Source organism: Fukomys damarensis, unplaced genomic scaffold (assembly GCF_012274545.1).
Source record: "Fukomys damarensis isolate Sample0158 unplaced genomic scaffold, DMR_v1.0_HiC HiC_scaffold_32, whole genome shotgun sequence".
NCBI classification, from domain to species: domain Eukaryota; kingdom Metazoa; phylum Chordata; class Mammalia; order Rodentia; family Bathyergidae; genus Fukomys; species Fukomys damarensis.
Genome location: NW_022900944.1, coordinates 44,013,697 through 44,026,632, shown reverse-complemented (window position 1 = coordinate 44,026,632; position 12,936 = coordinate 44,013,697). Strand labels below are relative to the sequence as shown.

Here is a 12,936-nt window from a genome sequence, read left to right as displayed (position 1 = left end):
TTTTTTTGAGACAGGGTCTCGCTACGTAGTTAAAACTGACCTGGAACTCACTGTGTAGCCCAGGCTGGTCTCAAACTGGCAGTGATCCTCCTGCCTCAGCCTCCCAAGTGCTGGGATTACAGGCGTGCACCACGACTCCTGGCAGCAACTTAGCAACTTTGAGACCGTGTCTCACTGGGGATGTAGTTCAGTGCCAAGTTCCACGGGATACCAAGTACTGGGGGAACGGGGAGACCAGTATCCAGTTCAGCCACTCAAGACCTGCTTGTGTGCAAGGCTCTTAGCTTCTGAGCTATTTTCTTTATCATCTATGGAAAGCTGATGATAGAATAATAACCTGGAGATTGCCCTCAAGCACAAATGGCAAACCTTGGAAATGCCTAGTGCCTAAAAATGACAAACTAGCTGTGGCTGTTGGTGTTTTCATTTTAGGGAGGAAAAGGCAGGATCAGAGAGGTTTTATGAGTTGCCCAGGGTCACACAGGGAACTGGTGGAAGAGACAAGTTTAGGACCCAGCGTCTCTTGACTTCTGGCTTAGCAGTCAACCCTGCATCATCACCCACCTGAGAGGGGGCCCCTCTCACTCCAGGAACTGGAAGATGTTAGCTGTGAAAGCACATACAGGGCTCGGGTCAGCAAGAGCAGCAGGGCCACAGGCACCCAGATTCCAGTAGGTGTGTGGATCTCTGTTTACCATTTACTGTGCGTGGGACCTGCTGTTAGTCACTTTGTGTCTCTGACTGAGCCTGTTTTTTCGTCTGTAAAATAGGATCAGAAGTTGGTTCATCTCAAGGGCTGTTAGGAACATCAGGTGAAATAGTTTGTGGATAGAGCATAGCACAGAGTACATGTTCAATAAAAGGCAGCTGGTACTTGTATCTGTTGCACTTGTTCAAGTGGCAGGCACACTGACCTCAGGAGTGGAAGAAATCCAGGCATTGTGCTCCTTCTTGCGAACGTGGCGGAAAGGTACACTTGAAAAACTTGCACAATATCCATCCTGTTTAATCACTGCCTAATGTCCCTACAGATATTCCCAGAGAAGTGGTCTCTGTTCACATGGTAGTTTGGGGGACAGGTGGGAAATACCAATTGTAAAATTGTTTAGTTCCTTTTGTCATCAGCATTGTGAAGAGTTGCAAGGACCTCTTGTGCAATAAATATGTGGGTAGCTGGACAAGAAGATCTGCTACAACCTAGTGATGACCCTGGTCTGCAGATAGCTGCCCTGCCACCCACTGTTACATTGGAAATAGTGAACTAACGCTGCTACCTGCCTTGAACACCAACTTTTCACCCAGTGCTCTTAGCTGACTTCCGATAAAACAAGTTCAGCCTGTTAAGTTTTATGCTGAACAACCCTTTGGTCCACATCAGGGCTTTTCTCCATATCATCTCTAGCGTCATGTTGATGACTCTGACTGCATTATGTGAAGCACAAATAAGTAATTTTTCCCATCCAGTCAGCACCATCCCATAAATCCTGTCGCTTCGTGTTTTCCAGGGACTCAACACAATCAGAGCAAGGTCGGCTTTTACCTCCGCTCAGGACTTCTGCAGAAAGTTAGAGTGCCCAATCACGGGGTCATGCCACCTGGAGATGTGTTTCTCTTCCTTGTAGTGAAGAGAACAGGGTTTTATTTTTGCGAAAATAGAGTTAACGTTGGCGAGACGCTAACAGCGCCTCTGCTTCTGCGCTGTTCTACGCTGCCAGAGGGCTGGTAGCATCACGGTTTTGCACTCCCAGGGATGGGATGGGGAAGTGTGTGTAAAATCTAAGGTTCCTATTACTGATCCTTAGCAGTTAATTAAGTCTTTGTAAATCTAAAGTACTCCTAGTCATCTTTTGTTAATTTCTGTTCCTAACTTCCCTGTGGGATGTCGACCTGATTACCCTCACTTTACCTTAGCATTATCAAGAGGTCAGGCAGATTTTAAATCTCATTTATTTCCCCATGTGTAATTAAGATTGCTTTTTCTTGATCATGTGCTTCACTTTAGCCTGTTTTTGCTAAAATGACAGCTCAGGTCAGATGCAACCCTCCACTGCCCTGACAGGAAAGCAATTACTGAACAAAGCTACATTTTAGGAGAGACTTCAGACCATTGCCATTCTAAAGGCTGAGCGCAAGGCCATAGGAATCAGACAGAAACTAATTAATAAAGCAGAAACGATAGCCTATGAGGGAGCTGGCTGAAGAAAAATTATACTGTTTTTCTCCCTTCTGGCCTATTATGAGACTTTCCTGGGATTTTCTGAGGGTGTTTGCTGAGATTGTTTGTTTGCTTGCTCTGTGTGTGTGCGTGTGTGTTAAACAAGGTTTCTCTAGGTGGTCCAGGCTCGTGTTGAATTGTGTAGCCCCGACTGGCCTCAAAATTGAGATCACCTGCCTCAGCTTCCCGACCGCTGAGATTTTCATGTGATTATTCATACAGGACAGGAGGAAGGAAGCGGTGACTAAATCAGTGATAAAAAGAGGTTTATCAACCTCGAGGGCAGACTTCTCTTCGTGGCTCTGTCTTGCTGCATCAGTCAGCAGTCTGTCACTGAGAGAGAGAAGAAGAGCAAACTTAAAACAGGAAAGATGTGTTTGGACTCATAATTTCAGAGGTGTTAGTGCACGGTGAGCTGGCTCCATTCCTTCTGCACCTGAGGTGAGTCAGACACATCACAGTGGAATGGTGTGGTGCGGGAAAGCAGAGAGAGAGGGGAAAAGCCAGAGAGGAAGGGGCAGGGGACAAGATACACCCTTCAAAACTGTCCCCTGGGCCCCGCCGCCTTTTCTTCATCCGCTCGCAGTGATGCCATCCGTGGGTCAGTCCACTGCCGAAGTCGGGGTTTCACTGTTCAGCCACCTTCTGGAAGCCCCACCCCTGAACACATGCTACTTTGCCGATGTTAAATTTCAACCGCGACACTTGCTGAATCACTGGATTTTCCTTTTCGCTTCTGACCTCTGATCCAGTCAGTTATGCACTTTCTTGCCTTTGATCATTCAGGATCTCGTTGGAAGCTAATGAGAAGTAGCATCAATAGGCCTGGCTGGTTTCTGAAGCATTAATAATCTGAAATTGCACATTCTTAACAGGATTAATGCACTTGTGAGCCATGACTGACCCACCGTCTTGTGACTACACTGAAATGTGTGATTTTAAAAAAATAATAATTAGAAGTATTTCTGTTGGAGTTTTTTTTTTTTTTTTTTTTTTAAATCTGGGCTCTTGGAAATCTCTTCCATTTTTTAGCTCCCCTGCAGTAGAATTCTTGTAGAGGTATTAATATTCTAGACCCTGTTATCTGCAATTCTGTTAGTCACAAAACTAACACCTGGAGATGAAACATCTCCAGAACCCTTATTTCAGTGAACGCCGCCCTCTCCCTCCAGCTTCACCTGCGCACTGCCCACTGCAGCCCCGTTCAGTTTCTCGTGCCCTCTTACCCTGGTTTCAGCTGAGCACAGTAGTGTTTAATCCCCGCCAACTGCCCTCTAACCCCTTGCCTATGCTGTGTCCTCCCACCAGCCTTTCCCTCCTGCAAGGGAAGCTTGTTCTTCAGCAAGGACCAAAAGTTCCTACCAGAGCCCTCTGTAAGCCTACAAAGCCTCCGATTGTCTACCGAGGACGTTCACACTCCACAAGGAGGGGCAAGGCTGTCTCCAAAGCCGCCCCAGGCTGTCCTGCCTCCAAGCCCAGCTGTACTCTGTGGCTTCCGTTCACACCCCAGCCACAGTAGACTCACCACTTCGCTTGCCTGACCTGCCTCCCCCGGGGTGCTTCCATTTAGTTGGGGTGTACCTTCAGGCCTGTGGTAATTCTCTGTTGTAGCTCAGCCTGCCTGAATCCTCTGGTGGTCCAGGCTCAGCCCCAGGCTCACTCTTCTGTGCCCTGATCTGCCTGTCAGAATCAGTGTCCTAGCCCCTATCCTGCAGCACTTTTTGGTACCAACTTAGACCAGTAATCTGCGTGGCACTTTCTGCCTTGTGTTATGGTTTGGATTATGAATGTCCTCCAGATGCTCCTGAGGTGAAGGCTTGGTTGCCAGTTTAGGAGATAGTGGGACTGTTTAGGAGGCAGAGCCTAAAGGAAGTTAGGTCACAGGGGGCGTGGCTTTCAAGGGGGTATTGGGATCCCAGCCCCTGCCTATCTCTGACTGCTTCCCAGCTGCTATGAGGTGAGTGACTTCTCTGTACCCCATGCCCTCCATCATGCTATGCTGCCTCCCCACAGACCCCAAAACAAGCCAACTAATCATGGACTGAAAGCCTGAGACAAACCTTTCCTTTCGTATCAGTTAATCTCAGGTATTTTGTTACAAAAATACACAGAAAGTTAACACATCTTGTCCTTTAGGTGTTTGCAGCAGCCTCTCTCTTCCATCATAAGCGCCAGAATGTGGCAGCCCTGTCTCTGGAACTTTGTGTCTTTTTCATTCCATAACTTGGTACTTTGTAGGAGGCTAAGTTAAAATGGTAGTGTTAAAGGTTATGCATAACAGTAGCTCTTAGACACCTATGCATCTCCAGTCAATTTGTGCCCATCACAGTTTTACCGAATTGGATGTATTTTGTCACCCATAAATTCAGCAGACTTCCTGAGCATCTGGGCCCATGACAAAGGCAGGCCTCAGTTCTTGTGGAATGTATGTTCTATGGGAAGGAGATCAATGATGCAAAAGCAGTTTTAGATGATTACACGTGCTGTAAAGAAAACAGGGCAGAAGTTAGGGTAAGGGGAGCTCTTTAGATATGATAATGAGAAGAGACCTGTCCAAGAAGGGGACAGCTGAGCAGACAGTAACGTTGGAAAAGCTGCAGCCCCGTGAGGACCTGGGGGACCCCGAGTTACCCTGCAGTGAAAACAGCATCACTAAGCACTCGACATCTTTAAGCAAAGGAGAATTCTGTGAGATTGGAGTGTAGAATCAACGGCATTATAGTGGGCAGCTGAGACCAAGTCACGGAGGTGCCAAGTCTGCACTGAAATATCGGAAATCAATACCAGCTGTGTCTGTGAACGATGTTTATGCTGAAGTCATGTGAGTGTTAAATGCACGGTTGTCTACGTCTGCTTTCCTGGCTGCTCCAAATCCAAATGGGAGGAGCATCCTGCCCTCAGAATCCAGGGCTGGACTCGGGAGGCTGAGGCAGGAGGATCGCTGTGAGTTCAAGACCAGCCTGGGCTACGTAGTGAGTTCCAGGTCAGTCTCAACTACATAGTGAGAACCTGTCTCAAAGAAAACACAAAAAGAAAAAGGAAAGAAACCAGGGCTGGAGGCATAGGTCCATGGTGGAGTGCTTGCCTAGATGTGTGAGGCTCTAAATTCAGGAGATTGATCCTCAGCACTGCCAAAAGCACACGATGACAGAACTGTGAAGTCAGCACGAGGCTTGTCCAAGGCGTGCTGGTGTGTCGGTCTCCCCACCTTTTGTGTAAGTGCAACTGTGGCAATTGCTCCATGGAAGCTTTGGAGCCCATCCATCATCCGCTACACCATTTTGTTCAGTTTGCTTAAGATTTTTTACTCCTCACACCCTCGGCCCCTGGGACTGTCACATGGTGAACCTTGTCTTCAATCGTCACACCAGTACTTCCACACGAATGACCTGATTAGCCTCCCTGGAAATCCGATGCACTTTACACTGGTAGCCAGGAGAACTGGTTGAACTCTTTGTAACCCTGCGCTTGTGAGAGATATAATCATGGTACATGGAAATGTCACGATACCAGATCTGTAACCTTTAGGGCTTGGAGGACAGGAAACTGAGACTCAACATCTATGGATTGCCCATATTATGTCCGATCCTTTAGGAGGGACTTTTTAATACTTTAACCTGCTTGATTTTCATAAACCCTTGAGCTTTTCATTACATTTGTTGTTGTTGTTGTTTTGAGCCAGGGATTGAACTTGGGACCTCAAGCTTGTGAGGCAGACGGTGGAACCACTGAGCTAAATCCCCAGCTTCCTTGAGCTTTTCATCAGATCCACTTTCTGGATTAAGAAATGGGCACAGAGTGATTTACTAATCCAGCCTTATACCACTGGGAAATAAAGCCTGGAGTCCATTCGATTTCCTCATTCAAAGTCTATGTTTTGAGGCTTAAGAGTGTGGACTGCTGGGCCAGCCTGCCATTTGGTGTGACTTCGGGAAAGCTGGGGGAAGTTATTTACTCTCCCTGTGCTGTATTTTCCTCAGCCAAAAGGTGGGAATGCTTGTAGTACTTTCCTGATAGGACTCTTGAAAGGATTAGATCCCTTGTGTGCATGCAAAGTGCTCAGCATGCCGCCTGGCACCTAGCAGCAAGCGCTGTGTCTGTTCTCTGTTCTTCCCACTGTGCCGTGCTGCTCTTTGAGAAATCTTGGCATTTCTGTAACAACGTGGCATGCAACTTGCAGAGAAAAGTGAGGTAGAGAGGCTAAGTGTCTTGGCCCAAGTTCACATCACCCTTTAAGGGCAAGGCAAGACATCTGCCCGGAGTTCTGGCCTTCTGTATTTGTTTTTTTTCTGCACCTGCACCTGACTTCACATTCACACCTCTTAGTGACATGTGAGCCCCAGGCCAGGCTGCTCCCTCCAGTGCCTGGCTCCACACTCATTCTCATTCAAGTCCACTTACAGGAGTGGGTGCCACAGCTGGGAGGCAGCAGCGGGCAGGCTCTTGTTTGCTTGCAGTCTCTCTGCCTAGCCACACCTGAGTGTTTCTGTTGCCCTGAGGAAGTGTGGGTGAGGGCGCATGCATGCATGTGTATCTATCCCAGTGCTTCTGAAGACTTGCATGCTTCCGGTTTCATCTCTCTCCTCACGTGGAAGGAGTTGGGCTTCTGGGGTGAGACGTGTAGGCTGCTACATAAAGGAGTTTTATTCCCCCCCCTCCTTTTAAAATAAATAAGGGGTTAATAAAGCCGTATCAAGCCACATTATGGTGAGCCACTTTAAATAAAAGATGTTGGAAGCTTTCTTTAGAGTTCTGTCTTTGATTTTCTGGAGCAAGAGGGAAAAGGCTTGAATGAATTATTTGCAAAAATGCCCTAGCCTTCCAAGAATTGACCGTAGTACCGTACATTTGAAAATTGCTCTGTGGTTTTTAGAGCACATTCAGGGATGTTATCTTACTTCACCTTCACATTGACCTGGTCAGTTAGAGAGGGACAGGTATTACTGTCCCTGTAATACATAGGAAACAATTTGAAGCCTAAGAAGTGAAGAGGTGTGGCCAATATCACATAGCTACAGCTGGAACCCAGATCTGAGGTGCATGGCCTTTGAGGCTTTTTTGTTTTCGTCATTGTTCTAGGGATGAAACCCAAGGCCTTGCACGTGCTAGGCAGGTGCTATGCTCTAAGTAGAATCCCCAAACGTGCTTTTGTTCATGTGAGCACAAGATTAGGGTGAGCCACATTTGCATTTGAATCATATTAATACCGCATACTTCTTTCTTACAGGTCTAGTTACCTTCTGACTGCCACATATGGACTCCCAAAGATCTCCAAAGGAAACTGTCCTTATTACAGGAGGAGTTGGCTACTTTGGTTCCCGGTCAGTACATGGGTAGCATATGCCCACAGAATTACTTTTCTGGTAACTGTAGTTGTTGGAAAAATTTTTCTGGTGGTATCCAACCAGAAATGAATGATGTTGCCCACTCCCCAGACATTGAAATCGCGAACCACAGATATACTCTTTATCAAGAAAAATTATTTGTAAATCCAACAAATTGAGGAGTGGTGATGGTCACATCACTGAAAATAACTTAAAATAATAGCTATTAAAAAATAAAATAATAGCTACATTTTTACAGTTAAGTCACTGTCATTTAAGTAGATCAGAGGATTCTTGTTTTATGAAATTCAAATAAATAAGACTTGTGAACTTTTAAAGTAGGAGACTCCGGAGGAGGCAGGAAGGCTTGCATCAGCCTCGTCTTGGTTGATAAATTCTTCCGTACACTACTAGGCACAGTGTAAGGGTGACCTGCTCTAAATTCTAATGTCCTTCATTTCAGCCTCGGCTGTGCTCTGAGCCAGAAGGGAGTCCGTGTGATTCTGTTTGATATCAGCAGCCCTGCTCAGACCATCCCACAAGGAGTCAAGTTTGTGCGTGGAGACATCCGCCACCTTTCTGAGGTAGAGAGAGCCTTCCAGGACTCAGACGTCTCGTGTGTGTTCCACGTTGCCTCCTACGGCATGTCGGGGCGGGAGCAACTGAACCAAGACCTGATCGAGGAAGTCAACGTGGGTGGCACCGACAACGTCCTACAGGCCTGCTTCAGGAGAGGGGTTCCCAGACTGGTGTACACGAGCACATTCAATGTCATCTTTGGAGGCCAAGTCATCAGGAATGGAGATGAGTCCCTGCCTTACCTGCCGCTTCACCTGCACCCCGATCACTACTCTAGGACCAAATCTATTGCAGAGAAGAAGGTGTTGGAAGCAAATGGTTCCACCTTGGAAACGGGGGATGGTGTCTTAAGAACCTGCGCTCTGAGGCCTGCTGGCATCTATGGGCCTGGAGAACAAAGGCACCTTCCCAGGATAGTGAGCTACATCGAAAGGGGCCTGTTCAGATTTGTGTACGGTGACCCCAGCAGCCTGGTCGAGTTTGTCCATGTGGATAACTTGGTGCAGGCGCACATTCTAGCCTCAGAGGCCCTGAAGGCTGACAAGGGCCACATTGCCTCAGGGCAGCCCTACTTCATCTCAGATGGCAGACCAGTGAACAATTTCGAGTTCTTCCGACCTTTGGTTGAGGGCCTGGGCTACAAGTTCCCATCCACCCGCCTGCCGCTCACCCTGATCTACTACTTTGCTTTCCTGACAGAGATGTCCCACTTCATCCTGGGCCGGCTCTACAACTTCCAGCCCTTCCTCACCCGCACTGAAGTTTATAAAACTGGTGTCACACATTACTTCAGCCTAGAGAAAGCCAAGAAAGAGCTTGGTTATGAGCCTCAGCCATTTGACCTGCAGGAAGTAGTAGACTGGTTTAGAGCCCACGGTCATGGCCAAAGTCCTGGAAATGGAGACTCAGTGTTTCTTCTTTGGAATGGGCTGTTGATCTTACTCTTGGTGCTATCAATTTTCACCTGGCTACCAACTACTGTGCTTCTGTCAGTGTGAACAGTAGATGTAAGTTTCTGATCATACTTGCTGGAATGATTCTCAGGAACACAGATTTGTTTTGTTTTGGCTTGGTTTGGTTTTGGTATTTTGAGACAGGGTCTCAACTATGTAGTTGAGACTGACCTGGAACTCACTGTGTAGCCTAGGCTGGTCTCAAACTCAGTGATCCTCCTGCCTCAGCCTCCCGAGTGCTGGGATTACAGGCGTGTGCCACCATGCCCTGCTTAGATTTTAAAATATATATAGTGTTACCCCGTGCTACACTTCGGCTTTCCAAATTACTGCTTAAGAATAGGTTCTTCAATTAAATTTTTCTCTTCTTGTTTTTCCCAGCTGATCCTGTTGGGAAAAAAGGAGAGACATGTATCTTAGTTACTTTTCTTGTTGGGGACTAGGCTACATAATTCAGATTTCACAGTATGGAGATTGCTATTATCTTGCCTCAGGGACAGGGAAGTATGCAGAAGGCTATATTTCCGCTGGCTATGGAAAGAATGCTGATAAAATGGCCCTCCTGAGGCAAGACAGCATCTGCTGAAGACAGTTGGCAGTATACCGGCATTTGGATGTAGAGCAAAATCCGGTTTCTCATTGATTTAATCCTTATCCACCCATTCTCTATAGCTGCTGTTCTATGAAACTCGGGCGACCCCTCCCCCTCCCCCTGGGCGTTTCACTGTCCAATAAAAGGGGCCAACTGAAGAGCTTTATGCAGATTTGTCCATTAGAGGCAGGCCTCCTCCTGATTCCCCCTTTATATCCTGAAAATTGTCTCTGTCTCTTTCTTTTTATTCCTCCTCATTCCCCACAAAATGTAGCTGACCCCTTTATCTTACCCAGACTAATCAGATTAGGGCAGTGCCAAACCAATCAGTGAACTGATTTAGTAATCATACACACAATCCCAGCGTCACACACTCTAGATTCAGCCACCTCTAAAAAAGCCCCATGACTGCGTGAGGCTTTGGGGGAACATCTAGACACTTAGACACAAACCATAACAACACAGACAAGTTTGGGTGTTGGTTCCTCCTGTCCTGTCTTAAGTAGGTGCCATAGAAGCCATGTGGAGATATAGGGAAAGACTCAGTTGAGTAGAAAATAGCTTGAATATCTCAGAAGTCAAAGATGCACCTATTTCTATTTCATACACATAGAGTGTAGAGTGTACATAAATGAACAAACTAAGACTGATATTGGGAGTGGCAAAAGTCTAACAGTCTTGAAAATATGAAAAACACCAAATTGGGCCAGATTTCTAACAGACCAACCCTCAAGATGGTAGCCGTTGCAGGGAAACATAGTTGTGCACAGCATAAGCTCTCAAAATGAACTTTTGCACTTCATGATAAACTACATATAAAGGGGGCAGAAGAATGCTTTTGAGGTCCCTTGTTGCTTTTGCTACCTTCTGTCCTCCAGGAACTGTTTCTCCTCTGTGATGACCCTCTGCTGTGCTACTCCGCATTGGAGCCAGCCAACTATGAACTGAAACCTCTAAGAAGTGTAAACCAAATAAACCTTTACTCCTTTAACTCTGAGTGTTGGATATTTTTTCTCAGCAATGAGAGAAAATATTGAGGGCTGATTAGACTCTCAGCAACATTTTGAAGCTGAGGAACATGATGGAATCCCAACATGGAAAACAAACGGAATCCATAAAACAGATGCAAACAGATATCCAGGAGATCAAAAGCTTCATTAATAGTTTACACAGCAGAATGAACAAATGTGAGGACAGAATATCAGATATAGAAGACAGGATTGCAGTTAGTGATCGGAAAAAGAAAAATTTCTGAATAATAATAAAGGATCATGAGAAATCTAGCAGCTGCTAGATGCAAAAAAGAATAAGACTGATTGGAGTCAATGAAAAAACAGGAGAGAGTGCAAATGACATTAAAATATCTGTTCACAGAAGTAATGGCTGAAAACTTCTCAATCAGGGGTAAAGAACTTGACATACAGATAAATGAGGCATATAGGACTCCAGCTAGCCATGATAAAAAAAAAAAAAACTACACCTAGGCATACAATAGTTGAGATTCCAGAAACCCAACAAAAGAACAAAATTCTACAAGCAGTTAGTGAAAGGAAACAAATCACATACAAAGGAAAGCCCATCGGAATCACAGCAGACTTCTCAACACAAATCCTCAAGGTAAGAAGTTTGGAGTGACATATTTCAAGCCCAAAAGGAAAACAACCTCCAACCCAGAGTGATGTACCCTACAAATCTATCTTTGAAAATTGGAGAAATATTCCTTCAAGACAACACCTTAGGAACTTCATGACTACCAAACCAGCACTCCAAAATCTAGGAAAAGACAATGAGAATCATAACGCAAGGAAGCCTATAGAAAGAATCTATCAGGCACAACAAGAAATTAAATGCAAAGGGAGAGAATCCAATAAAAAGAAAAAGTCATGACAAGAATAAGTCAGTACATATCAGTTATAACCATCAACGTTAATGGTCTCAATTCACCAATCAAAAGAAATAGTAGACTGGGTCAAGAAGCAGGATCCAACATAAACTGTATACAAGAAACACAATTCAAAAAGAAACTCACAGACTGAAAGTTAAAGGTTGGAAAACAATACTCCATGTGACAAGAACCCGAAAAAAAACAGGAGTAGCTATCCTCTTTACAGATGAAATGGATTTCAAATCGACACTAAGACAAAGAAAGACACTACATCCTTGGAAAAATCCAAAAGCAAAAGATGACAATCATAAATATATATGCACCAAATACTAGTGCATCCAACTATAGAATCATGTTTACTTGAATTGTATTTATTCAAATCGTGTGTATTTGGGCTGTGTGTCTTTAAGTCATCTAATGCAAATTCTCTTGTTCTATAAGAAAATTAAGAAAGTGATATTTTTTCCCTCAGAAAATAACCCAACAGGGCAGGAACCACATCTATTTTGTCGAAATTTTATATTCAGAGAACATAGAACAACTCCTCTACCTACTCAATAAATGGCTGTTGACTGGGTGGACACATTTATTCACCATGTAGACTCTTATCTGAGATTACAGCTGATTTTTAATTATCCTTTCCTCTTAACCTGCAACTCTCAGCTATACCTAATAAAAATATTCAAGGCCCAAGTTAAAAATAGGAACTCCAAAGAAGTGACCTCATGCAAATGGCAAAGCACAAAGCTTTAGAATTGGTCCTTTCACTGTAACAACCAGACAACTAGGGAGTGTGTGAGTGTGTGTGTGTGTGTTGGGGGTTCAGAATTTTTTATCATAAATGTTTTACTACAAAGGAATGGAAGATACATACCTATATACAGACTCTAAACTCTTCATGTGGCAATTCTGATTCAGAAGTCTGTGTTAACTAGGAACCCACACTCTGGGAGTTTTTCATCTTCCAGCAAGAAGGGGAAGATGCTTCCAGATACCAAACACTCCCTTGCAAGTTGCCAAGTAAGAGAACTGAATTCTGCGTGGCTCTTCTCTAGCAGTGCTTTGCTACAGCAGGTGCTGTGTACGTTTTTACTGAGTGTCGAAGGGACAACAGACTCAAAGGACTTAGACTCATTGCCCTTCTGTTGCCTCCTTTATGCAGGGCCTGATTGTGTGCCACATCCCAGTGTGGATTTTTCCAGACCTCTGAGGAGAGCCCCATCATTTGGTCAAAGGGCTGCCCCACCCGCCCGCCCCGTACTGGGAATCAAACTCTGGACCTTGAGTTTGCCAGGTAGGTTCGGTGCTGCTGAGCTAAATCTCCAGGCCCAAAGGGCTTTTTTTTTTTTTTTTTTTTTTTTTTTTTTTTTTTTTTTTTCTCCCTTCTT

The 12,936-nt window shown here is 45.1% G+C and overlaps 1 protein-coding gene across 3 annotated transcripts in view; it reads left to right on the top strand.

The window, feature by feature from the left end:
* Positions 1 to 12,797, top strand: part of Sdr42e1 (short chain dehydrogenase/reductase family 42E, member 1) — a 13,752-nt gene extending 955 nt beyond the window's left edge. The window contains exons 2-4 of one of the 3 annotated variants that reach the window (XM_010618341.1): positions 7,443 to 7,536; positions 8,003 to 9,125; positions 12,711 to 12,797. In XM_010618341.1, coding sequence (XP_010616643.1) covers positions 7,469 to 7,536; positions 8,003 to 9,116 — 1,182 coding nt within the window. In that variant the 5' untranslated portion in view covers positions 7,443 to 7,468 and the 3' untranslated portion in view covers positions 9,117 to 9,125; positions 12,711 to 12,797. Of the gene's footprint in view, positions 1 to 5,249; positions 6,203 to 7,442; positions 7,537 to 8,002; positions 9,231 to 12,710 lie in introns of those variants that run through there. The other 2 variants (XM_033757813.1, XM_010618340.2) reach the window with 2 other exon arrangements.
* The last annotated feature ends 139 nt before the right edge of the window (positions 12,798 to 12,936 follow it).